The sequence below is a fragment of the Mixophyes fleayi genome, chromosome 2 (assembly GCF_038048845.1).
Source record: "Mixophyes fleayi isolate aMixFle1 chromosome 2, aMixFle1.hap1, whole genome shotgun sequence".
In the NCBI taxonomy this organism is placed as follows: Eukaryota; Metazoa; Chordata; class Amphibia; order Anura; family Limnodynastidae; genus Mixophyes; species Mixophyes fleayi.
Window position 1 is genome coordinate 327,978,728 of NC_134403.1, and position 26,391 is coordinate 328,005,118.

General features: G+C 39.8%; 2 protein-coding genes across 3 annotated transcripts in view; one reads left to right on the plus strand and one right to left on the minus strand.

The window, feature by feature from the left end:
* Positions 1 to 3,382: 3,382 nt before the first annotated feature.
* Positions 3,383 to 13,307, minus strand: SDF2 (stromal cell derived factor 2). Its single transcript, XM_075196816.1, has 3 exons — positions 13,086 to 13,307; positions 11,475 to 11,671; positions 3,383 to 3,960 (listed from the first exon to the last, which is right to left on the minus strand). The coding sequence occupies exons 1-3, from the start codon at positions 13,255 to 13,257 to the stop codon at positions 3,673 to 3,675; spliced, it is 657 nt and encodes a 218-aa protein (XP_075052917.1). The 5' UTR covers positions 13,258 to 13,307; the 3' UTR covers positions 3,383 to 3,672.
* A 417-nt stretch (positions 13,308 to 13,724) lies between these two features.
* Positions 13,725 to 26,391, plus strand: part of SUPT6H (SPT6 homolog, histone chaperone and transcription elongation factor) — a 44,320-nt gene continuing 31,653 nt past the window's right edge. The window contains exons 1-9 of one of the 2 annotated variants that reach the window (XM_075196817.1): positions 13,725 to 13,871; positions 21,363 to 21,501; positions 22,677 to 22,838; positions 22,936 to 23,006; positions 23,173 to 23,365; positions 24,267 to 24,351; positions 24,870 to 25,140; positions 25,635 to 25,736; positions 26,209 to 26,325. In XM_075196817.1, coding sequence (XP_075052918.1) covers positions 21,396 to 21,501; positions 22,677 to 22,838; positions 22,936 to 23,006; positions 23,173 to 23,365; positions 24,267 to 24,351; positions 24,870 to 25,140; positions 25,635 to 25,736; positions 26,209 to 26,325 — 1,107 coding nt within the window. In that variant the 5' untranslated portion in view covers positions 13,725 to 13,871; positions 21,363 to 21,395. The remainder of the gene's footprint in view (positions 13,872 to 21,362; positions 21,502 to 22,676; positions 22,839 to 22,935; positions 23,007 to 23,172; positions 23,366 to 24,266; positions 24,352 to 24,869; positions 25,141 to 25,634; positions 25,737 to 26,208; positions 26,326 to 26,391) is intronic. The other variant, XM_075196818.1, reaches the window with a different exon arrangement.

The following is a 26,391-nucleotide window of genomic DNA, read 5'->3' on the forward strand; positions in this document are numbered from 1 at the left end:
ACGGTAATAAAAAATAGTCGACTACTGTCTAAAGTTGGGTACACACTGAAGAATTTTTCCGACCGAGGTGTTATCTCAAACGATTATACCTACTACAGAAGGTCCGATCAGTCTGGCGATTCATGCGTACACACTGACACGATTTACCTTCAGATCTGTGCTCTTCATCTGGTCCTTTATCTGTCCTCTAGTCCAGAGAATGACAGCACAATATTCATTCATTCACTACTGTTACATTGTCACACTGATTAAAACCGCCTTGTTATAGCTATCCACATGTCCTAACGAATTTCGTTAGCATCTGTGACTCTGAAACGAAATATTCTGTCTCAGAACTAACAAATTAATTATTCCTCCTACAGCGCACTCTACATTTTTCACTCTGACATTCAGAGCCCGACTCTGTAAACTCTATGGAGATCGTCACCATGAGTCCATACACACTACATGATCGTTAGCTGATTGATCGGAAAATATTAAATGGTGCGACTATCCAAATGAAACGATGATCGCCACTTTGGGACGACTTTACATCATCGTGTCACTATACATACTCACTCGATATCTGACCAAATGGCTCCTTCTGTCATTAGACGCAGAGAAAGCTTTTGACTTAATAACATGGGAACACCTATTTGAATCATTGCAGAGATTTGGCTTTCCAGAGGCTTTTATCTTACCCCATACCATAACCCCCAGACAGAAATAATTGCAAATGGCCATATCTCATCACAATTCAAAATCCAATATCCAATGAGGCACTCGACAAGGATGTCCTGTCTCCACTGCTTTTTGCAATAGCCTTAGAACCTTTAGCTATAGCTCTTAGAGCAAACTCTGACAACTCAAGTATATTTATACGCTCAGAAGAATGTAAATTGGCGTTATTTGCGGATAATATGATGTTGATGGTTACACACCTGGAAAGATCTACTCCCGCTATTATTAATATAGTTGCAGCTTATGGTACCTTTGCAGGATATAGAATTATTTTCCACAAATCTGAGATTCTTCCAAACATCAAATGCAACAATGACTCCTGAGCAAACTCAAACTATATAAAATTTGCATTTAGTCACACAAAAACTTAAATCTTTGGGTATATACATCCCCTCCTCTTTGGGTAATTTATACAAAATCAATTACCCCCCTATCATCCGAAAGTTAGAATCCACTTTAGATAACTGGAAGAACCTTTCATTGTCATTACTTGGTAGAAATCCGGTGATCAAGTCTATTATATTCCCTAAACTAACATACCCGTTGCAGATGCTTCCTCTTTGCCTTACCAGATCAAGGGGTAAATGTATTAACCTCCGGTTTCTTCAACTCCCGCAAGTTCGGCGTCTTCGGCGCTTAAATTTAAAGTTTCCCTTTACAAGGCAGTGCCGCTTTAAATTTAAGCGCCGAAGACGCCGAACTCGCGGAAGTTGAAGAAACCGGAGGTTAATACATTTACCCCCTGATGTACATAGATGCACTAAGCATTTTACTACCTTCTTATGGAGAGGTAAACATCCAAGGATCCATAATGCTAAACAGACAAAATAGATTCAAAGGTGGAATTGGTTTCCCGGATAGCTCTGCATTTATGTTTTCTGCTCTTTTTCACTATGCTGTGGGTTGGTTGCTAAATCAGGAATATTTTGTTAACCTATCCTTGGAGTCTGAATTAGTTTATCCCTATTTATTAACAGAACTTCTCCACCTTACGAGAAAACAAATCCCGGAGGTAGACACTTATAAAGCATAGAATGCTATTATAAAGTGTTTAAATCACCCTCGACCCACCATACACTATGTTACTACATGGGGTAACCCTGCATTTCCTCCAGGCCTGGAAAATAATTGTTTCTACTCCTGGAAATTTAAGGGCATTGCATCGATAAAAAATATTTCTTTGACCCTAGAGGCACCCTATTTACCTTTCAGCAGCTCAAAGAAAACTTAAATTTACATAATTCTCACTTTTTTATGTATTTGCAGTTACGCCATTACATCATGTCACATACAGACAATAAAATATCTCTCCCTGCATCTAGCAATTCAGATGATCTGTTACGTTTTTCCAAAAATCCTGAATCAGATTTTTATACTCTGATTTGCTTCCATCAGAAATATCGCTCTATGTTGTGAAATGACCTAGGGGATGGAATGAGCCTATATATTATGGTCTTTTCACAGATGCCCCCCCCCCCCCCCCCTCTCCTCCTCCTCCTCCCCATTCGGCTAAGATCACCAATTGAAAAATATATGTTTATTCTTGGGTTTTCTATTGTAACTTTAAAGTAATCAACATGTAAGCAAATAAACAGGAAAATGTTGTTAAAGTGTTTAATATTTAGGGGGGGAATTCAATTGGGCAGCACGGTGGCGTAGTGGTTAGCACATCTGCCTTACAGCACTGGGGTCATGAGTTCAATTCCCGACCATGGCCTTATCTGTGAGGAGTTTGTATGTTCTCCCCGTGTTTGCATGGGTTTCCCCCGGGTGCTCCGTGTTTGCGTGGGTTTTCCCCGGGTGCTCCGGTTTCTTCCCACACTCCAAAAACATACTGGTAGGTTAATTGGCTGCTATCAAATTGACCCTAGTCTGTGTGTTTGTCTGTGTTAGGGAATTTAGACTGTAAGCTACAATGGGGCAGGGACTGATGTGAGCGAGTTCTCTGTACAGCGCTGCGGAATTAGTGGCGCTATATAAATAAATGATGATGATGATGATATGCTAGTTTTGCAGTAAGTACTCTGGTTAGTGCAGAAGGGTGCTGTGTGGAGGGCAGAGCTGTAGCATCTGCCGAACCTTGCTTCTATGAGGTTCTCCTTACATGCAGAGGTTTTGTGACTCTATTTCCAGTTAGAGAACACTGGAGACATTAAAACTGGTACAAAGGAAACAAAAAGGTTACTCAGATTCTGTTATTTTTTCGGTGCAGTTTGAAGGTAAATAGCTGAATGTTTGGCATGGGAAACATCCCTTTACATCAGGTTTCATAAATGTTTGATGATTGTGTTCTACTTTATTTACAGTAGATGTACATTGTAATGTAGATTGTTTCTGAATGCTTCATTACAGTAACTTTGCAGTTTCCTATGGCTTTCAAATAGCTGCCAGCTTTTTGCCTTCACACTTAGACTTAGGAGCAAATCCATCTTAAGGGTGCAAATGTGCACCTAGACAAGGGGTGGAAGCGCATTTTATCTTATGCATGCAGCACACAAATACGGGGAAGCTTTATTTTTACACTGCAATTTAGAGTTGAGCTAAGATGCACTCGTCCCAACTCTAAACCTGTCCACACATTTTCAATTTGCCCTCACTGCAGAACAACAGCTTGATAAAGACAATACAAAAAATGTATCTTCAGAAATAAAACTTTAACCAATGATTTGAAGTTTTATATTTAAAACCACTTTCCGCAGAGACAATATTATGGTGATGTTTTTTTTTTGCTGCTGCAGGGACATGCTTAGGGAACAATCCGGCCCTTCGCTGTCATAACAATAAAATAAGAAACAAATAATAATACAGCCAGAAGGGTACAACATACAAACTGTGCCCCAAAATTCACTGCTAAAATCTCTGTGATGCGAACGTTTCGTAACCTCAGAGAACTCCTCAGTGAGCTCAACACTGTGCAGGTAGGGAAGGTAGCCTGGAAGACTGTTCAAGCTATCAAAACTCAGAGTGAGTATGGTCAGTCCTTGGAGAGTCACTAGGTTTCATAAAGATGCCTTCCATTACTTTCCAGTAGTTGTGCTGGCTGGCGTAGGTCATGCCATGCACTTCTCTCTGCCCATTTATAGGACGCCCATATTGTTCTCCTGTGACAGACAGTAGAGCGTTGGTTGGCACATGCTTGAAACGCACCTCTTCATCCCGCTGCCAGAATTCCCCATTGCAGAGTACAGTCCAGTCATCGAAGGTATCTCCCTCCCCTTCCTCTCCAAACGCACTGACCTCCTGCAAATTAAACACGACACATACATGTAAGAGATTACGGACCATGTTCTATCTGATCATTACATTACCCCTTTGCACAAGGGCACAGGTTGTTAAGGTCTTTGACAAAATTAAATATATTTTTTTAACAAGTTGCATTGTGCTGTTTCTGCCAAGGGTATTCAACTTCACTAGCACCATTAAAATGTTACTACTCATACATGCATTTAACGTACAGCAACACAGTCATTTGAATTGTTCCCTATAGCTGAACTCATTTACAACTTGAAGATAAGGATCCTAACTGTTTAGGATACAGTCTTGGCTCAACCCGTGCGTTCACGCACACTTTGAAGTGTAACTGTAATTTGGAAGTGGATGAAGAGACTCTGGATGATGACAGCAGCAGTGTAATCCTTCTCACTGGCAAGATACTCTACACCAAATGCTATGTCCCAGCTATATCTATTTCACGTATTCAATCACTTGTGCATCCTCATAATGAAATCTAATTCAGATCATATAGCAGATGTCTGCAGCAAGTGTAATCTTACACCAGGCACTAGGAGTTATACAAGCCTAATGGGTGCAAATTAAACATTTCTTATATGATAGATGGTAATCTTCATCAGCTTGGTTACTATAAACCCCAATCCTTGGCCATTATGTCAAGAATGACTTTACCCAAACATTCAAACTCCCAAAGAAAAAGGAAGAGAAATTATTGCTACTAAAGTGGCCTTTCCCAGGAGCCACCGCTTTCAAGAAATGACTATGCACATTTAATCTCTCCGTGGCACTCACAAAATAAAATTTATAGTCCCACAGGGATGCCATAATATATTTATGAAGGTTTATCATGAATAAAGTGAATTTCCACATGCACCAAGCACCAATAGGCAGGGATTACATCTCTGCTCCACTCTTCCATTGTGATTGACGTCAGTATTGTAGTAATAACCCTTATGTCCTAATACGTACCACATAAAAAGTCAAATACATAAAACTTTGTTAGCTCAACAAATAATAACATACATATATAAGCAATATAACTGTACTTAACTTTAGGTTTGTATAATGCATATTACGGTTATATCATTTAATCCTGATACAGTTTTTTCTCAAAATGACCAAAAAAGGTTATAACTTAGTGTGTAAATGTTGTATTTTATAAAGTATGTTTATACCCTGCTGCTAACACCAGATACAATTTCTTTATAGGCAATAACAGCACTACGGAAAGTTACTGCATAAAACACCAGTGAAATTAACTGCAACAATAAAATATAAATAATTTTAAAAAATGTTCATACTTTTTAGATGACATACAAAATGCTTAATTTCTGAATTGCTATTTTTTTAACTATATATTTAATACTCTGCTGCGATCTAGAACTACTACTCAAATAATATTGTACTGTATTAGGTAACTGTGCTGTATGGAGGACCCGTCAGTCCATGGTAGGTGTTTGGTCAGCCCACAGATGGTACTGAAGACATAGGTTCAAAAATATCACCCAAGCAGAGGCTGAGAGTGGGGCAGGCTGTGGTGGATATTTCAGAGAGGGGTGGATCTGTACTTCTTATCCAAGGTTTGGGGAGGGGTTTCCAAACCCTTCCCTGTCACATGACCCAGGCTCACAGCTCGCAATCCAGCCGGTTACATGGTCTCTCCAGCTGCTATGGAACTAGTCCCAACCTGAGAGCTAAAGATAGCACATAAATCATACTAACACAATAGACCACATAAAACAATGGAGTGTTACTTTAGAACTAAAATTACTCCTTTGTAGACTATGTGTCTTTTTGACAGTATTTAACATCACATAGACTTACTGGATGAAGTGCTTGTGTGGAGAGAATGACATACTGTCGATCTCAGACTTAGAATAAGCGATCAACCGTGTATTAAGATCTACGGTGCTCCTAACGCAGACTACTGTATAGCCAATCCAAGCGTGATCTGGAGGGGTGATGTAAGCCCCGCCACCCTTGTGCTAAGCAGCTGGAAGATATTATGGCAGTAAGAGCCCTTAGGAATGTAGAACACCCATGACTACACTAGGGGGCTAGGGATTAGTGACCCCAAACCCTATTCTATGGTGTAAATGTAGATTAAACGTTCCCACCAGCGAGGAATTTCAGTGCTACACAACTGAGCAAAACTGGGGACATGTCCCCAAAAACCAAGGATGTCTGGTCACTCTACAGTAAGTATATTACACCTTCAGTGATGGTGGTGGACTAGCTATACTAAAACCAATCATGTTCTACACACAGCAAGTTAATAGTCAGAATACTATATTTATGGGGGAAGGTCTTATACTTCCCAAGCTGTCTTAATACGGATCTGCCCTTCTCTTTTATATGAAAACTGTTAAAAATGTGCTGCCTCACAGTGCGTATGGGTTCGAATCCAACAAAGGCCCCATCACTGTGGAGTTTGTATGTTCTCCCCATGTACTTGCAGGTTGATTGTCTTCTGATTAAATTAACACTAATGTGTGTCCGTGTAGAAGGGAATTTAGATTATAAACTCCACTGGGACTGATGTGAATGATTAAATGTTCTCTGTAAAGTGCCAAGTAATATGTAGGCACAATATAAATAACTTAATAAAAGATATATCATCATTAGCCACTAGATGATGCAGTTAGAATCAATATTGTATCTCTGTCCATTTGTATTACATTGCATACATATAAATAGAAAGCTAATCAGTTGATTGACTTTACTATTTCAATTGCACAAATTATTCTCTAGTGACCAGCCTTTAAAATTAATGTAAAAAATAAATAAAATCAAACCTAGGTTGCCCCCATACGATACTGCATCCGGAGCAATTTGGATGATAGCCACATATTACTCCAAGTATAAACATACTGGACTATACTTATAGGGTCAGGCAATGATCATCCCTAGAGATTAGCAGAACCAGCATATTACCGATAAGCTGGGCACATTTGCACTAGATAGGTCATTGGAGTTATTGTTAACCCTGATACAGCTAAACAGAATTATGGATCGCTAGTTATGAACACTGAATCATACAGAGACTGAGCTTACAATAAAACTCTCTCAGTTTACAAAAGGGACAAAGAAGAGTAAAACAGCATTGGACGCTTTCCTTTACTAGAAATACAAAACAACCCCCACTCCCATAAAATGATTTACAGCTTGGTGCTGTCAGTTCTCTATATACAGGAAATAAGAGCAGATCCTAAGAATTTACATCACATGGTAATGAAATATGCAGTTTTGCCATCTGTGAATGAATTAATCCAAGAGTTTAGTTTCCTAAATGAGCAGACCAACTATTTAGGTACATGGGAAACGTTGAAATGCATTTCTGATTGGGAACCAATGAGAATACCTAAATCATTTATTTAGTACCAGTCCATGCTAGTGGCGGCGCAGCAGGTGTTGTCTTCCTTATTTATTTGTTACCCCTCAGGCTAAGTTGAATTAGAAGCACAGTGAGAGTTGGATCTCTTTGGACCAGAACAGGAAACTAGAAACATTTTTTTTTTTTTTTTTTTAAAACAAATGAATATTTTTGTGTGCGCTTATTTGGTTACATGAAAATGTATTGACAGGAACAGTGTGAATGTGTTTCAAACTTTGAATTTATTAGTCACAGTGGCTTGGTGGCAACTAATAAGTGCAGTATACAACAAAGCCAATCTGTGGCTCTCTAGCTGTTGTGAAGCTACAAGTCACATTCTGAGACTTCTACTTTCACACTAGCAAGATTACCGCAGGTTTCTAAGTGCCTGACCACAAGTTTATTTTTATTTTTTTTAGCAGGGGAGTAAAGAGTGTATGTATCTTGTAAATGCGTGGTGTGCAAGAGGTGAGGGTGTGATTATTTCTAACACTTATGGTATAAAATGAACAAGGGTCTTTCTCTCTCACTGCTCCACATCTACTGCATCACTTTGCAAATTCCTACACTGGCTTCCTGTGTTCTCCAGAATCAAATTAAAATTACTCAACCTTCCCTACAAAGCCCTCAACGCCACCCCTTCATACATCTCAAATCTCATATCAAAATACTCTCCCTCCCACCCTCTTAGATCTACCTCTGACCTGCGCCTTGTCTCATCTCTGGTAACCACCTGTCACTCCCACCTACAAGACTTCTCCCGTGCTGTTCCCCACTTATGGGATTCCATACCAAGCTCAGACTTTCCCACAGCCCTCAAATGTTTAGATGCTCGTTGAAAACCCATCTCTTTCTGAGAGGTAACCTTATCCCCATTAACACTGATGCACCGTCACAGCTGTCTGTCTCCACTCTGAGCCACACTTGCTCCTCTTGTTTCAGCTGTGCCCTCTTCCACTTAGAATGTAAGTCCTCTCATCAGCAGGGTCCTGCATACCCTTTGTTTTCATGTCTGCATTTAATTTGCCTACCTTGTACATCCCTATTTTATGTATGTACTGTTTTCCCTACTGTACGGCACCGTGGAGCCTTACAAATCTACGGTAATAATTATAAGGGTCCATTATACAAAATTAACAGATGGCAGACTGCTAAACCTGTATACAAGTATAGAGGCGACCCTCTAGATGCCTTTGAAGTCAGCTATGGTTTCTAACATTTAGTATCTCTCTCAGGGAGATAGGAGAGTGGGTCAAACAATACACTAGGGAATTTTGATTATAAAATATAATAATCTTCATTGGTATATACTAAAAATAATTAATTGTGAGAATATTCAGTATTAAAATAGCAAGAAAAGTGTATAGAGTGAAAAGAGTGATTAAAATAAAGTATAACAGCTGTGATATATCATCTTTTACCGTGTATTATTTATTGTAAAATGATTAATCTCAATTTTTAATATCATTACTCTCTATTTTTCATTTAAATAACCAAACTAGAAAGGTATGTCAGAATAGGTATAATCATTGCATAGTTATAGCTAACTTAAGTGGTGTTACAAAATGAATGTGGCATACCAGGCAATAACTCGAGTGAAATCGCTTAAATGCACCGTTTATTGGTGACATTTTACATTCAGACGATACACCAGCCTAGTGGGTGAAAGAACCTCTGCACAGGAGCTAGCAGTCAAGGTAAAGTGACTGGCTTGTATACCTATATGAGTAGATGAGGATTGGGAGGACATAAGGAAGCTGCTCTTAATACTAGCGGCCAACAATAAATGAATACAGCTCTAAAGAGTGCACCAGGCTTATTTAGCACATGCAAAGTTGTATGGAGCTTTCCAAGGTGCCAATAGGGGCATGAGAACTTGGCACCTCATTTGGATGTGCCCCCAGTGAATACTTTTTGGAGGGAAGTGGTTGCTTACTTGCTATGTTTCTGCCCCAGCCAAAAATGATAGATCCCAAAATCGTCATATTTGGGCTACTACATAAGAATAGTCAACATATCATCATGACATACAGTCAGGTCCATAAATATTGGGACATCGACACAATTCTCATATCTTTGGCTCTATACACCACCACAATGGATTTGAAATGAAACTTACAAGATGTGCTTCAACTGCAGACTTTCAGCTTTAATTTGAGGGAATTTACATCCAAATCAGGTGAACAGTGTAGGAATTACAACGGTTTCTCTGTGTGTCTCCCACTTTTTAAGGGACCAAAAGTATTGGGACAAACTAAACAATCCTACATCAAACTTTCACTTTTTAATACTTTATTGCAAATCCTTTGCAGTCAATTACAGCCTGAAGTCTGGAACGCATAGACATCACCAGACGCTGGGATTCATCCCTGATGATGCTCTGGAAGGTCTCTACTGCAAATGTCTTCAGTTCCTGCTTCTTGTTGGGGCATTTTCCCTTCAGTTTTGTCAAGTGAAATGCATGCTCAAATCGGATTCAGCTCAGGTGATTGACTTGACCATTGCATAACATTCCACTTTTTAACCTTAAAAAACTCTTTGGTTGCTTTTGCAGTATGCTTCGAGTCATTGTCCATCTGCACTGTGAAGCGCTGTCCAATGAGTTCTGAAGCATTTGACTGAATATGAGCAGATAATATTGCCCGAAACACTTCAGAATTCATCCTGCTGCTTTTGTCAGCAGTCACATCATCAATAAATACAAGGGAACCAGTTCCATTGGCAGCCATACATTCCCACACCATGACACTACCACCACCATGCTTCACCGATGAGGTGGTATGTTTTGGAACATGAGCAGTTCCTTTCCTTCTCCATAATCTTCTCATCACTACAAGTTGATCTTTGTCTCATCTGTCCATAGGATGTTGTTCCAGAACTGTAATGCCTTTTTTAGATGTTGTTTGGCAAACTCTAATCTGGTCTTCCTGTTTTTGTGGCTCACCAATGGTTTACATCTTGTGGTGAACCCTCTATATTCACTCTTGTGAAGTCTTCCCTTGATTGTTGACTTTGACTCATATACACCTACCTCCTGGAGAGCGTTCTTGATTTGGCCAACTGTTGTGAAGGGGTTTTTCTTCACCAGGGAAAAAATTCTTCCGTCATCCACCACAGTTGTTTTCCGTGGTCTTTTCCGGGTCTTTTGGTGTTACTGAGCACTCCGGTGCGTTCTTTCTTTTTAAGAATGTTCCAAACAGTTGATTGGGCCACACCTAATGTTTTTGCTATCTCTCCGATGGGTTTGTTTTGATTTTTCAGCCTAATGATGGCTTGCTTCACTGATAGTGACAGCTCTTTGGATCTCATATTCAGAGTCGACAGCAACAGATTCCAAATGCAAATGTCACACCTAGAAAAAACTCCAGACATTTTACCTGCTTAATTGATGCTGAAATAACGAGGGAATAGCCCACACATGTCCATGAAATAGCTTTTGAGTCGATTGTCCCATTAAATTTGGTCCCTTAAAAAGTGGAAGGCACATATAGAAACCGTTGTAATTCCTACACCGTTCACCTGATTTGGATGTAAATTCCCTAAAATTAAAGCTGAAAGTCTGCAGTTAAAGCACATCTTGTTAGTTTCATTTGAAATCCATTGTGGTGGTGTATAGAGCCCAAAATATGAGAATTGTGTCGATGTCCCAATATTTATGGACCGGACTGTATATTTGAGAAAGACTTTGCTAGGAAAATGATAGTTTTGAGGATCATTACAGTCTCGCACCCACAATGACCACATGGAAACAACAAATAGACACAAATGTTATAAAATCGTGAGCGATAGGATACATTCTCCTCTTACTCTAGTTAGAGGACAGGGTAAGTGTGCTTCATCTTGTGACGTTTACTTCCTATGTAGTTTTTCATATTTGAATAACAATGTGCTTTGAGGATACAACTATTTCTTCCCAATGAGGCTAAGGTACTAATACTATAGCACTGCAACTTGTAGCTGACAATTTACCTGAGAATGTTTTGTAACATTTCTGGATACAATGTTTATCTGACCTTGTATATCTCTCTTTTAATGAAAAGAAGAAAAAAAAAAAGAAAAAAAAAAGAACAGAAATATAGGTATATGTAAACATAAAACATTAGTGTGCAACATTTACCTCTCCAGGTTAATGACCACTCATGAGCCTTACCTGGTTTCCTGATAACGGAGATGTGAAGTGGTGGCTGTGTAGGTTGCGCCCTGTATTGACATGTGTAAGACGGATATTCTGTCCACATTTTATTAATGTTCCTCTGTGGCACACTGTGGAGGTCTTACCACGGACCCGCCAGTAACTGTTGCCATCATCTGCAGCGGTCACTCCTGTTACTGACTGCTGCCCACTGCCTGCATATAAAAAATAATATATATGAATACCTCACTCACTACATACGAATATATTTTTAAGGCAAACCCCTCAAGCTGCCCGCACAGTCATTTCTGGTTGGTCTGTTCCGCCAATCCAAATTGATAAAAAAACCAAACAAATTCAAACAAAGGCAACACTTGAAAATCTAGTCGATCAGTTGACATGACCATATCTATACAATTTATCAGAATAAACAGTGTGTAAAGAAAACACAGCACAAATCCATCTAAACTGTATCTCCTTTAATCACAAACTTCCCAAAACGTTATATCATCTTGAGGTCTACTGCCACATCAATAATGGGCTGGGTGACTTAAGTAATTTTACACTGGAGTTGTTCAATGAGAAAAAGTTTCCCACATAACCATAACCATTTTCCTTAATGAGATTTGAAATAAAAATGGTTCATTATAAAATACTAGTTGTGTCATACAAAAACAATATTAGTAATTACAAGCGATAACACAATACAGGGACATGAGAGACATTTGTGTGCCCCATAGCAAATGTCTGTATATTAGTGAAGCCTTTTTGACACAATCAATATCCAGTACATAAGCACTAGTTAATGGTACTTCTCTGTTTGAATCAAAACTTCAAAGTCCCCTTTTCTTTCTAAAGTGTCCTTCTTTTGCCTCTGCTGAATGTATTTGATAATATAGATGAATTAATTTAGTGTTAACCAAAGAATGATGATATCTGCTAAATGTCGAATACATTCTCCAGATTTATTAGTCAGGTATTTATTTAAAGCAGTATTTTAGGATACACTGTAATGGTGATGACAAGAAAAGTTCATCGTTGCTTTTACTATATATCAATAACCTTTGTTCATATTAAATAAGATTGGAGACATGGAAAGCACTGCATATATATCATACTTACCTACTTTCTTCAGCTCCCTTCCGGGAGCCAGCCAGTGGAGGGGGGCGTGAAGGGGCGGGGTGGCCGAAATCGCGTCATTTCGGCCCCGCCCCCTGTGACGTCATGACGCAAATTGCGTCATTTGACAGCGGGGGCGGGGCCAAACGCCGCGATTCACCGGGAATCGCGGCGTTTGGGATCTAATTCTGCCCACTTCACTAGGAAGTGGGGCACTTCCTAGTGAAGTGGGCAGAATTCGGGAGATTGCCACACTCGCCCGGGAGTCCGGGAGACTCTCACAAAATGCGGGAGTCTCCCGGACATTCCGGGAGAGTTGGCAAGTATGATATATATATATATATATATATATATATACACACACACACATATACACACACACACACACACGGACCCCAAGCAGCGCTGCTGAATGAGCAGTATGACCATCATTACAGTCACCCACATTCCTGATCGATAGCAACTCATGAGTGACGTCACACCCTGCCACGAAACAAGTTATCACCTTACCTGAGCCGTATCTGACGTCATGAGAGTGGAGCCGGACGTTGTGCTTTGTGTTAAGTAGCTTTAACACCGACCCGCACGTCACCACAGACAGCTCGGAGCCAAAGCCTTGTGGGAACAACAAGGGAGCGATAAACAGCAGGAAAGAGCCAGCTCCATCCTGTGCCTTCATCATTACTGTCACCGGCTAGCGACGCACCGGAAACGTCGCCGGGCTACATCGGAAACGCACCCCCTGGTATGTCGTTAAGCGGAAGTAGGTGAGGCTCTGGCCGCCATCTTGTATATTGGCAAATGAAGTAAGTAGAACTATAAGTTTGTGTGTGTCTTTCCAGCAATTGGTAGTGTTTTAAATTGTGTATCTCGGTGATAGAAACTTAACCGTACGATAACATGAATATCGAATCAAAGCAGCTATTTCTTTAACATTTGTTTACCACAAGCAGGATTGGGTTACGCAATACACTGTAAACGTGTACTGCGCATGTGCGATAAATAACTGGTGAATTCGCGTCGTGAACACAAATGCGCGTGCGCAGTAAGTTGTCCGTGCTCCCTGGCATACTGATGCGCATGCGTAGTTGTGTTTCTGGCGAGAGGACCACATGGAGGAGCATGCGCAGTGTGTATTGCGTCGGGAAGTGACGTCACGTTGGGCAGCTCAGCCCTCTCCGCCAGTCTCGTAGATCGGAGCAGGGCCTCTATTTTCCGCTGTGTAGCACGGCGTAACCGAGCCGAGAACACCGACGTGCAGCAGGAGAGCACGGAGCGGAGGCGTCCGTCACCCAGGTGAGACCGGTCTCTTTTCCCCCAGGTACTCCATGGACTTGTAGTCTCCTTAGGCCAGCTGAGCTGATGGCTGCCCTACAGGCCTCACTCTGGGCACATCTGAGATGGGGTACTGACTACTGATGGAGAGATGTGGACATAGACGATGAAACATATTGTTATAACAGGCTTCGAGAACCCAGCTACCGTGAAACTACAAGTCACAGCAGACCATGCCATCCTTTTGGATACTATGGGCTACTGGGACTTGTACCACCATCTGATTTAGAACTACAAGTTTCCTACTTTATAAAGAGATATATAGTGTCACATCAGTGTGTGTAGTTTAGGTGGCAATTTGTCTATGTTGCTGGTGGGAGGGACTTAATATGTTTGTTTAAAAAAAAAAAAGCCAAAACCCACCACCACCCTATATATTAGAGTATGTGGGGCAGCACGGTGGTTCAGTGGTTATCACTTCTGCCTCACAGGACTGGGGTCATGAGTTCAATTCCCGTCCATGGCCTTATCTGTGAGGAGTTTGTATGTTCTCCCCATGTTTGCCTGGGTTTCCACCGGGTGCTCCGGTTACCTCCTACACTCCAACAACATACTGGTAGGTTAATTGACTGCTAACAAATTGACCCTAGTCTGTCTCTGTGTGTGTATGTTAGGGAATTTAGACTGTAAGCCACAATGGGGCAGGGACTGATGTGAGGGAGTTATCTGTACAGCGCTGCGAAATTAGTGGCACTATATAAATAAATAGTGATTATGTACCAGTATTTCAGGATTCATGTGTAATTCCCAGGCATTATTTTTATAGATTACTAGATTTTCATGGTACTGGGTTATCCATTAGAGCAGGGGTTGGCAACCTTTTTCTATCGGAGTGCCGGCTAAAATCTAGTCAAGCCCAGGTGTGCCAGTTGTGTGTGTATGTATATGTGTGTATATATATATATATATATATATATATATATATATATATATATATATATATATATATATATATATATCTCATTTTATGAGGCTAATATCATATTAACAGTAAGGGACCAGCAAAAAAAAAAAATGTTATGCCGCACAGTAGTGCCCCAGTTCACATCATACCTCATAATTGTGCTCCCAATTCATCTTATGCCACATAGTTGTGCCCCCAATTCATACTTTGCCACAGTTGCTCCCATAAATACATAGTATTTCACAGTTGCTCCCATAAATTCATAGGATTTTCAGTTGCCCCCAGAAACACATAATATGCCACAGTTGCCCCCAGAAACACATAATATGCCACAGTTGCCCCCAGAAACACATAATATGCCACAGTTGCCCCCAGAAACACATAATATGCCACAGTTGCCCCCAGAAACACATAATATGCCACAGTTGCCCCCAGAAACACATAATATGCCACAGTTGCCCCCAGAAACACATAATATGCCACAGTTGCCCCCAGAAACACATAATATGCCAAAGTTGCCCCCAGAAACACATAATATGCCAAAGTTGCCCCCAGAAACACATAATATGCCACAGTTGCCCCCAGAAACACATAATATGCCACAGTTGCCCCCAGAAACACATAATATGCCACAGTTGCCCCCAGAAACACATAATATGCCACAGTTGCCCCCAGAAACACATAATATGCCAAAGTTGCCCCCAGAAACACATAATATGCCACAGTTGCCCCAGAAACACATAATATGCCACAGTTGCCCCCAGAAACACACAGTAATGTCCCCATTGACTCTTATGGCCTCAGAATTGGATAAAAAAAAAAAATTAGGACACTAATAAATTAATAAAAAATTAGATAATTTTATACTTACCTAGCAGTAAACGGTCCGCAAAGGTGCTTGGGAGGAACTGCGCTGCCGGCACTGAACTGCTGCGCTAAGCAGGCAATATCTGAGTGTCGGCTTTGTAGATTTATTGTGCAAAAGTGCTCTGTGTTGATTGGTTGCTTAATACATAGGGGCTGGACCAGGGTTTTTACAGTAACTCAGATGCCTGCATTAGAGGCTATTGTAGTACATGTTTAAGTGGCCTGTTTTTGGGGTTTGCATTATATTGTATCTTCTGTTGAGTGAAAAAGGTACTTGCATGTAGGTCAGCATCTGTCTTACAATTCCAGTTAAAATGTTTAAAAAAAACAACAGAACACTTTCTAGACCATACTATTGTATGAAAAACATTATACCCTTTGATATTATCATGCAGTACTTTCATTTACCAGTTTCAAATTTCCAATTACATATTTTTAAGACTAATTGTTTTTAAAGATGAAAGTTAGCTTTTTTAAAGTTATTTTCTGCAACACATTTTTTTTCTTGCATATATTAGCAATATATTGTTTGAATGTATTTAGTTGAAATGTTTTGTAAAGGAAGAAATATCCATATGCACAAACTGTTTATCTTTTCCAGCAGAAACTATAAATGGAAGTCTGTTTTCACACCACTCTCAGTTGATACAAAGAAATCTGCTACTTTCAACTGGCCCAGTTAGCAATTTTAAACATCTTAGATTTTGTCAACTTTCCTTTTGTATCCCCTTGAATTTTAGTTTGTGTTCTTCTTGAGGTATAAGGTCAAAGTTAAGACCTAATCTAAGTCAGTTGGAAGTTGTTTCTGTCCTACAACATTTTGATGTTGTATCACTTATGCCCCCCCCCCAATCTTTCTCTATGTGCTCATTTCTACTTGGGTTAAAGCACACCTGTCTTCACAGCCAATACATTCGTATCACTTTTCTGTACATTATTAGTTGATTTTGCTACTGTTTAGTTACATTTTCTTTCACGTTGGTATTGAGCCAAGTCTGATGTTTATAAGTTCTACTGTGGTATTAAAGGTTTATGATTTGAAACATAGTATTGTGCATTGAATTTGTATAAACATTTAGCTTCTGTTAATGCTTATAGCTCATTATCTTTAGCTTCTTATTTTTTGTTAATTAACTTGTTTCCACGTATTGTTGTTGTATTCAACACGCAAAATAAGATACTATTTCTTTTGGTGTATCAGGCTGTTTACTAACCTTGCTCAAAGGTGCAAAAGTTCAGTTACCATGTTGCTGCACATTTGCAAATTTCATCAGTAATAGTTAATGCCCGTCAAAGTGCAAGTGAAATTACTATTTGGCATTAACATATAGGAAAAGCTGTGCACTACTGAGCTGAATAATATACATGAAATGACTGGAGTGTTTATAACATGACATGTCCATCATACTGCCAACATTTCACACATCTGCAGCTGGTAGCCCTGTTAGGAAGGGAGGTGCTTCTATACCTAAGCAGGCAATATCTGAGTGTTGGCTTTGTAAATTTATTGTGCAAAAGTGCTCTGTGTTGATTGGTTGGTTAATACATAGGGGCTGGACCAGGGTTTTTACAGTAATTCAGATGCCTGTAGAATCAGTGTTTGACCTGTATCAGATCCCATCAGGGGCTGCAGCTGTCTGTAGTGGAGTGGGAAGGTAACAGCTGCAGTAGACAGTTAGATTAACCTAAAATAACTTATTTTACCTCCATGGTTTATATCTGACAATGTAAATGTTGGGGTTTGGTGGTCCTTTAATATGTGTTGTTCCCGTGCCTTAGCTATTTTGGTGTTTATTGAGATTGAGTTATATGAAACCGAAAAGTGTTTTCATATTGGCGTTTCATGAACAAATACATTGAATGCAAACCATAGCATACGGAAAATGAAAGCCGGAAGGGGAACAGAAACAAGAACAATGCAATGCATGTGGCCTTTAAACTGGATAGGTTTTATTTGTGGCCTATAAACCACATCAATTTATTACATAATTAGAGCTGGGATTTCAAATGATTAATTTGCTTTATTATTTTGATTTTTAATGGTCTTTGCTTCCACTGTGATGCAATATATATGTTCTCACTGGGAATACCTAATTATTCTCTATCATCATCATCATTTATATAGTGCCACTGATTTTGCAGCACTGTACAGAGAACTCACTCACATTGGTCCCTGCCCCATGGTAGCTTACAGTCTAAATTCCCTAACATACATACACATAGACAGACAGAGAGACTAGGGTCAATTTGATGCAAGCCAATTAACCTACTAGTATGTTGTTGGATTGTCGGAGGAAACCGGAGCATCCAGAGGAAACCCACACAAATACGGGGAGAACATACAAACTCCTCACAGATAAGGCCATGGTCGGGAATTGAACTCATAACCCCAGTCCTGTGAGGCAGAAAGTGCTACCCACTAGGCCACCATGCTGACTCATGTTCTGCTCTTCTGACCATGTGTGGTAGCTGCTCATCCATTGTCTTTTTATATGATATGACCTTTTTACTTAAAATAAAATTCCAAACTTTACTGGAAACAATTGGACTCTGCATAAGTCAAGCCATTTTTCAGTATAGGAAGGAATGTTAGTAATTGGAGGTAGTGGCAAACAATAGATATCCAAAATTATCTGTTGTACAATAAGGCTCACCTTTTCCGCTTGCATTAACTTTGGTGTTTCAGATAATTTTGTTTATAAAACAGTGCATTTGCTATTTTGATAACATGCTCATATGTGTTATTCTTTTAATAGGGAGAGTGATAATATATTGCAATGTATGCTACTCTGTACCGACAACACATAGGTAAACATTGCAGACTGATGCATTTCTCTGCATGCAGTATAGTTTGTTCCAAACCAAATGTGTTTTGTGCTGGAATATTTCTTGGCTGATAAGAACACTGCAAGGCGTAGGAGAAAGGCTCTTCCATTTTCTGCAGTCCCACTCATGGTGATAGTTGCTATTGCTCATCTTGGCATCTGTTCCCTTCAGAGTTTAAATTAAATGGAATTATTTCGTCCAGCATTTCTACATATCTTTGTTTGACTATTTCAACACTTAACATGCCATCTTGTTTTGTGCACTGGTCTCTGCTTATAATAAAAAGGAGTGATAAAGTAATGGGCCCTTAGAGATTTCTGTAGTGCTCAATTAACATTTTTCACAAATAGTTTTGGAATAAGTGTCCACATTGAAGCTGATCAGAGTTCTTCCCAGAAAATTTTGCCAGCTGTGTGGCATTAAGCAGCAGCCGGGTGCGGGCACTTGTAATACTTTGCAATAATAATGAAAAATGTTGGAGGTTATTGCCCACATCTGCCAGGACTGGTCAGACTGGTGGTCAGTGGTCTAACACACACTGCTGTCTGTAGTGTTTACATAGTGCCTGTTCTAATAGGAGAAACAATGGTTTATTCTATTATAATAGGACTTTGTTGGGCTGTCAGAGCTGGGTAGCAAATAAAAAGAGCTGGGTAGAGCACCTGGGAAATAGGTGCTGGGGAGAACACTGCAGATTTTTTTCCTATTGTTCGTTTTCCTTGTAATTTAAATAATCTTGGTGTGTGGTCATGGAATGGATCTATGTCCAGTTTAATACATGTATGGCCAGATTGGACACAGGTCCTGTTGTTCACCTTTGGAAGAGAACAGAATCTTCCCCTGTGTGGACAGTTTAATACCCCTCCGCTCCATCATTGGTTTTTTAAGGCAACAAAATACAGTGTCAGAGATACAAAATACTATTGCACATAAAAGAGAACAGGTGTAGATGTGAGACAAAGGGTAAAGGGGCCCCTGCTCATGAGAGCTTACATTCTAGAGGAATAGGGCAGTGCTGAGACAATAGAAGGTAATAGGACATAGTGAGCGTGGGACTGGAGCTGGTAGAATGTGCAGAGGTGACAGGATCAGGTGTGCTAGAGATAATAGGCTATAGTGAAGAGGTGGGTTGAGATTGCTTAAAAGACTGATGATTGGGAGATAGTCTGGTCAGGTGGGCTAGGGAGCTCCATAAATGGGGAGCCGCACAGCAGAAGTCTTGAAGGTGATGCAAGTGAGAGATGGTTACCAGGGAAGAGGAGAGACAGGTCAGAGTCAGAAGGCAAGAGGGAATGTATCTAGAGATAAGGGTATTGATGTGTTTAGGGGAAGGGTATTAATGTGTTTAGGGGTTGGTGATGGTGTGCAGCTTGATTTACTATTTGGAGAAAATAGGGAACTATAGCAGGGGTTTGCAGTGGATATGAAGCAGTGAGAGAAAGTTAGTCTGGATGTGGCATATAGAGGGGAAAGATGGATGAGGCTAAGACCAGATAGTAGTAGGTTACAGTAGTCCAGATGGGAGATACTGAGAGAATGGGTAAAGGTTTTTATAATGGGCTATGTGAGAAAGGGGTGTATTCTGGCAATGTTTTGAAGGAGGAGGCGGCATAATATTTGTCATGAAGCTACGAACAGTCATGGGTGACTGCAAGGCTTCGTGCTTGGGAAACAGGGGAGATACAATAATGTCAACCATGTGGGAGACTGGAGGAGCGGTTGTAACACACACACACACACACACACCCTCTTATAGGAACTGTCATCTGATGTTTTCTCTGTTTGTTTTCCAATTGTATATTTTAAAACCCAATCAGAAGCATCTCTTATAGTAGCACTCAGCATAGGGACTCAAAAGAACAAAAGCAAACGCAAATCACCAAAAAGGAATATTCATTTTGTTTTTTTGTCAGCTTATTAATATTTGATAAAAACATTACAAGCTGTACATTTATTTGCAGAATATCTTAAAAAATAGTTGGAAATAATGTGCTTAAAGAATATAGAAATGTGAACCTTAGGGCTTCACGATATTTAGAATCGGTAGATATTTTATATTTTTCTGTCTTAATGTTAGATATCCTTTTCTCACTTGTTAATTTTTATATTGCTTCTTAGTGGATTAATGCTTCTCAACTTTTTATTCATCATGAGCGAGAATCTTTTGTTCTCTTTCCTACTATTGGGGGACACTGCGAGACATTGGGTGTAGTAGATGGGACTAGGAGTTTAGGTACTTATCAACTTGTTTGTTCCTCACACTCCTCCCCTACTATGCCCCTTCTCTCCAGCTCAGACCTCGGTTATTTCTAAGTGCCTAGGAGATAGGTCACTTCGCTATAGGCTCCTGCTCTTTTTATCTGATTAGATTTTGTATCGGTACAGCTCATATCATCTCCACTATAGTGTATGCGTGTCACACTGTGATACTACTGGGTATTGATCACTTCTATCATGTTGTATCGCAACTACCGTATCAGCATTGATATTATTATATGATTTACGTGTTCTAATTCAGCTGGTATGCTTTATATGTTGGGGGAAATTGCACTTATATATACATATTTATATATCCCCGTGGATTGTTTATATCTTATTTTATTCTCTGCTGCCTGTATAATAGTAGTGATCTATAATGTATCAAATTGAAAATGCTAGCAACACTGCTCTGTTTCTATTATTGTATAGTTGCTACAATCCACTTATGTAGCACACTCATACCATATGATTTGCTGAGTAAGATTTCATTTCTGCCTTTGTGGATCGTCCATGCTCGTTACTCCAGAAATGGTAAATTGAATTTGTATCATGCATTCAGAATCTTCTGTTATGCCTTCTTAATGTTCATTATTTAGTTTCAGAAACCTTAATTGCAAAAGTAAAGAACCATGTCAGACTTCGTAGAAAGTGAAGCTGAGGAGTCTGAGGAAGAGTACACTGAAGATGGGGCAGTTGTACAGAGATCCACCAAGAAGTTTGTGGAAGAGGAGGATGGTGAGTAAAAAGGATTGTTTAGATATAGTTGCAAACAACACTTTCTTTATACTGCTCTGAGTTCTGGGTTGATATATATTTGTCTATTTTCCTTTACGGGTTTTTTCGGATTTGCTTTCTCTGAGGCTTTAGGGAGGGAAAGAGACAATGGGTTATGTTTTTCACCCATAAGGCAGGGAACTGGATAAAAGAACGGATTCCTCTGCTCCCCATCCCCCATTTCCTCAACACCAACTTATTAAAAAGCTGGTCTGGGAGGGAAAAACTGGATAATGGTATCCCTTTCTAGAGACCTTGGTCTTGTAAGCTCCAACTGTTTAGCGCCCTATGTACCACCATATGGACAAGACTAACAGAATCTGGTGCAGGGAGGGACTCATTTGGTTGTAGAGGGCTGTTATTGAGTTATCCTGGGCCTCATCATCTTCTCGTATCTTGCCTTCCTCTATATTGAAGAAAGTGTCCTCCACAAACTCATCTGATATGTAACCTAGACACCTATTTGGTGGCTTTAGAGGGTGAGCTGCCTGCAGGCCCTTAACCTACCTTGATGTTGGTGACGGACCTAGCACAGGCTCATCCCAAGAAGTAAGCAATCCCACATCCAGATAGGTAGACGATTAATATGGTATACCATCTGCATAAGGGTCTGGGCCTATACTAGCTCTGGCACTATATGGGCAGTCTCAGTCTTGGATGTGCTACTGGGACTGCAAAGCTGCATATGGGGTTCAGATTGTCTTGCATGTAATCTAGCCTGGCATTGGACACGGACATCACTGTGGAGCACTAAGGTTTTGGGCCTACCAGCCCTCATCTTGTGCATGGATTTCTGAGAATCGGGCATACACCTCCTTGACGGGAATAATTGAATCTGTACTATCCTGTCAAGAGTAATGAGCTAGTAAAAAAAACAGGAATTGTTTTAATTGCCGTCTGCTAGACTATTTATAGTCTGCAATGTTAAATACAAAACACTTCCTTGAAAAGGTAGGTCATCCTGGAACACCTTGAGTCCTCATCAGCAGGCACCACTGTGTGGCTAGAATACGTTCAGTGAACTATTCCCTAATAACGCATTCTCCTTTAGTGGCAGATAGACATTTTTTTTAAAATGGTATTGAAATATCTATATTTGATAGAACAAAATGTATTTTATTTTCGCTTTCATCTAGATGAGGAAGAAGAGGAAAATCTGGATGACCAAGATGAGCAAGGAAACTTGAAAGGTTTTATCAATGATGATGAGGATGAGGACGAGGAGGAAGAAGAGGAGGATGGAGGAAGTGAATCTGGAGGCTCAGAGGATGAAATTGGCCACAAAGTTAGAAAACGCAGTAAGTCTGTATTACAAATGACATGTATAGTCTGCATTTGGTGCAATGTGTAAGTGCTCTTTTGGGTAAACCATTATTTTATTCATTTTACTTGTAGCATTTGATGACAGATTGGAAGATGATGATTTTGATCTCATTGAGGAGAACTTGGGTGTTAAAGTGAAGCGTGTAAGTATGGAAGTCCTTGCCTTGAACTTACACTCAATGTTTTGTCCAGTGATGATAAAACACGTTGCTTAATGTGCATTTCTATTAATTTAGCTGTTTTAATTCACAAATATTTTTATATGCTTCCATATATGAGTTATATTCAATTGACCATCTCCCATTACAGCAAAAATTCAGGCGAGTGAGAAAGATGTCTGATGATGAAGATGAGGAAGAAGATGCGGGAAAGGAGGAGCATGAAAAAGAGGCAATTGCGGAGGAAATCTTCCAGGATGGAGAAGACGATGGCAGGCATGAGTCTGTGGAGCAGCCAATTATAGCTCACGAGGAGGAGGAAGAGGACGACGATGAGGAGTCTGGTAAGGATTGCTATAAATGTTGGCATATTGACAATTTTTTTATTTTCTGGGGAGTAATATAGATTAAGTGCCCAGAAACAGTGTTGACAGCTCTTTTCTAATATATACAGGTCTTTTATTAAAGCATCATCAGTTTTGTTCTGTTTTGTGCCTTCTACCATGTACCTGTTTACAGCATTACTACACTACTGCTGTCACATATTGTTCCTTGCCTCCCCCCTCCCCTCATTACCACAGTTAGCCTCTTCACTGCATGACAAGTATATGGTATGCTCATACCAAGTATACAGTATATAGTAGACCAGGCCTGGACAAATCTTAACCATTTGGGGTTAGATTTACTAAAAGGCGGGTTTGAAAAAGTGGGGATGTTGCCTATAGCAACCAATCAGATTCTAGGTTTCATTTTGTAGAATGTACTAAATAAAAGAAAGCTAGAATCTGGTTGGTCGCTATAGGAAACATCTCCACTTTTTCAAACCCGCAGTTTAGTAAATATACCCTTTAGAGTTCATGCCAAAAGTAAGGAGTCAACAATTTTTTCACAAACAACCTGTGCTTTCACAGACAAATTACAGCACACAAGCTTGTACATCTGCTAAAAATTATTACACACCAGTCTTTATCACCTCCAAATATATTACACATTGACATGTCCTGTGCCCCACCCCTCAAATTGGGCACCTACAAAATTTTCCACCCCAGATTGGCAGGTCTACTGGGACTTGTAGCTTCATAGCAACTGGAGAGCGTACAGCTTACTACTACACATTTTGAATAGACCATGTAAAAATGGCTTCCAATGGCACCAGTTTACTGGGCGAACTGTTATATTTATAAACTGGATGGTACAACCCCTGGAAAAGCTATGTTAATAATTAGGATCGTTATCACATTACAGATATTGATGACTTCATTGTCGATGATGATGGGCAGCCGTTGAAAAAACCCAAATGGAGGAAGAAACTTCCAGGATATGCTGATGCGTAAGTCGTTTTACGGGAAAACTATTTAAAGGAATTGTCACTGTTGGCAAACTGGGACACGACGATTAAGTAATGGGCGTAATTACCACTCTCTGGAGGCACATTTTTTATATAAAATTACAGTAGAAATTTATCAATGTAGTTCACATTTTCTAATACTAGGAAAAGCTAAGAATCTTGCTTTGATTTATTAGAAAACTGTGGTTTGTTTCTAGCTACCAATTTTTCTTTACTGCTGTTAAGGACAGCGAATGAATGAAACAGGCGTAAAACGCGTTTGTTTCCACTTAATACCTCCCTCTCCCTTACAAGCCACTGAAGCTATGCCCAGAGTATTAAGACCTTTGCTACAAAGGCGTTTATATATGCAATCGATCATTTGTAGGTGTACATATTCTTTATTAAGGTGAAGTTTTGTTGTTCATTGAAACAACAATTGGTTTATACGTAGAACTTTGTCTTCTGTTTGTTGATCTTTGGTATGTTGTAATATTATGTACTTCTTTGTGTTTTTCCAGTGCTTTACAGGAAGCTCAAGAGATCTTTGGTGTAGATTTTGATTATGAAGAGTTTGAAAAATACAATGAGGATGATGAAGAAATGGAAGGGTATGACTATGAGGATGAGGAAGGAGAGGGTGAGACACGAGTTCGGCCCAAAAAAACTGCTAAGAAGCGCGTGAGCCGGCGCAGCATATTTGAATTGTATGAACCCAGTGAACTGGAGAGCAGTCATCTGACTGACCAAGACAATGAGATCCGGACCACGGACATGCCAGAGAGATTCCAGGTACGTAGGCTAATGAAGCAGTGAGAAGTTTCTGTCCTTAACTTGCAGATTGCCATGCATTCACATAAAATGGCTTACTATATACTCTCACCATTTCTCTTCAGCCATTGGGGGTATAGATCTGAATAATGGGGTTTCGCTCTATATAGGAGGCATAGATAGCCCCTATCACCACCATCTTAAAATAAGTGCTTAGATTTAATACATAAAAAATAATAGGCAATCTGTGACCGGGAAGGTGGAATGGACTTTTAGGGATATATTTACTAAAGTTTCTAAAAATTAAAAGTTGAGGTGTTGCCAATAGCATCCAATCAAATTCTAAGTAGCATTTGTTTAGTATTCTCTACAAAATGATAGCTAGAATTTGATTGGTTGCTCCACTTTTCCTGTTAGAGGCTTTAGTAAATCTACCTCTTGGTTTCAGAAGTGCTTGAAATACTGCGACCTTATTAGTTCAGCCTAATTGTATAACACGGGTTCTTTTTATGCAGCTGCGGACCATACCAGTCAAGTCTGCTGAAGACGATGAGCTGGAAGAAGAGGCTGACTGGATTTACAGGAATGTGTTTGCAACACTGACAATCTCTCAACAGGTGGCGTAAAAACACTTAAACACTCAGTTATCAGCAGTATCAAGTTTTTGCTGCTCATATGCCTTTAATGTTTTAAAGTGTACTTGTCGCAGTGGATTCAACCATTGGGTGGGCTGCACCAATATTCAGTATATAAATTCACCATGATCTAGTATTGTCACTGAGGCAGGAGACCCAATACCTACTGAATTGATGGACTGCATTCTTATGTTTATTGATTGACCACAAATTACTGCGTCCTCCGAGTAGATGACGAGACTTTTGATGATGTAGGTAGCCAACCTAATTGTTAATGCAGAAGCACAAGAAAACCTTTGGACAAAATGGAGTTTAGCCAGATTTGCTATGATTTAATGTACACAGGTCCTAGTTCTGTAATCACTACTGCCCTACCTCTGTATATATATATATATATTATAATATATTAGTTTGCAAACCTCAAGGTAAAGTTTTTGTTTTCTTACTTTAACAGGAAACCTGTGATTACCTGGAACGAGGACAGGTTGGCAGCAGCTTCAGTCGTAAAGGACCTAGCACCATACAGAAGATTAGGGAAGCTCTAAACTTCATGAGAAATCAGCACTTTGAGGTACGTGACCTATAAATAGTCAGCCAAGATTATTTAAGTGTTTAGTGTCATAAGTACAGTGACTGG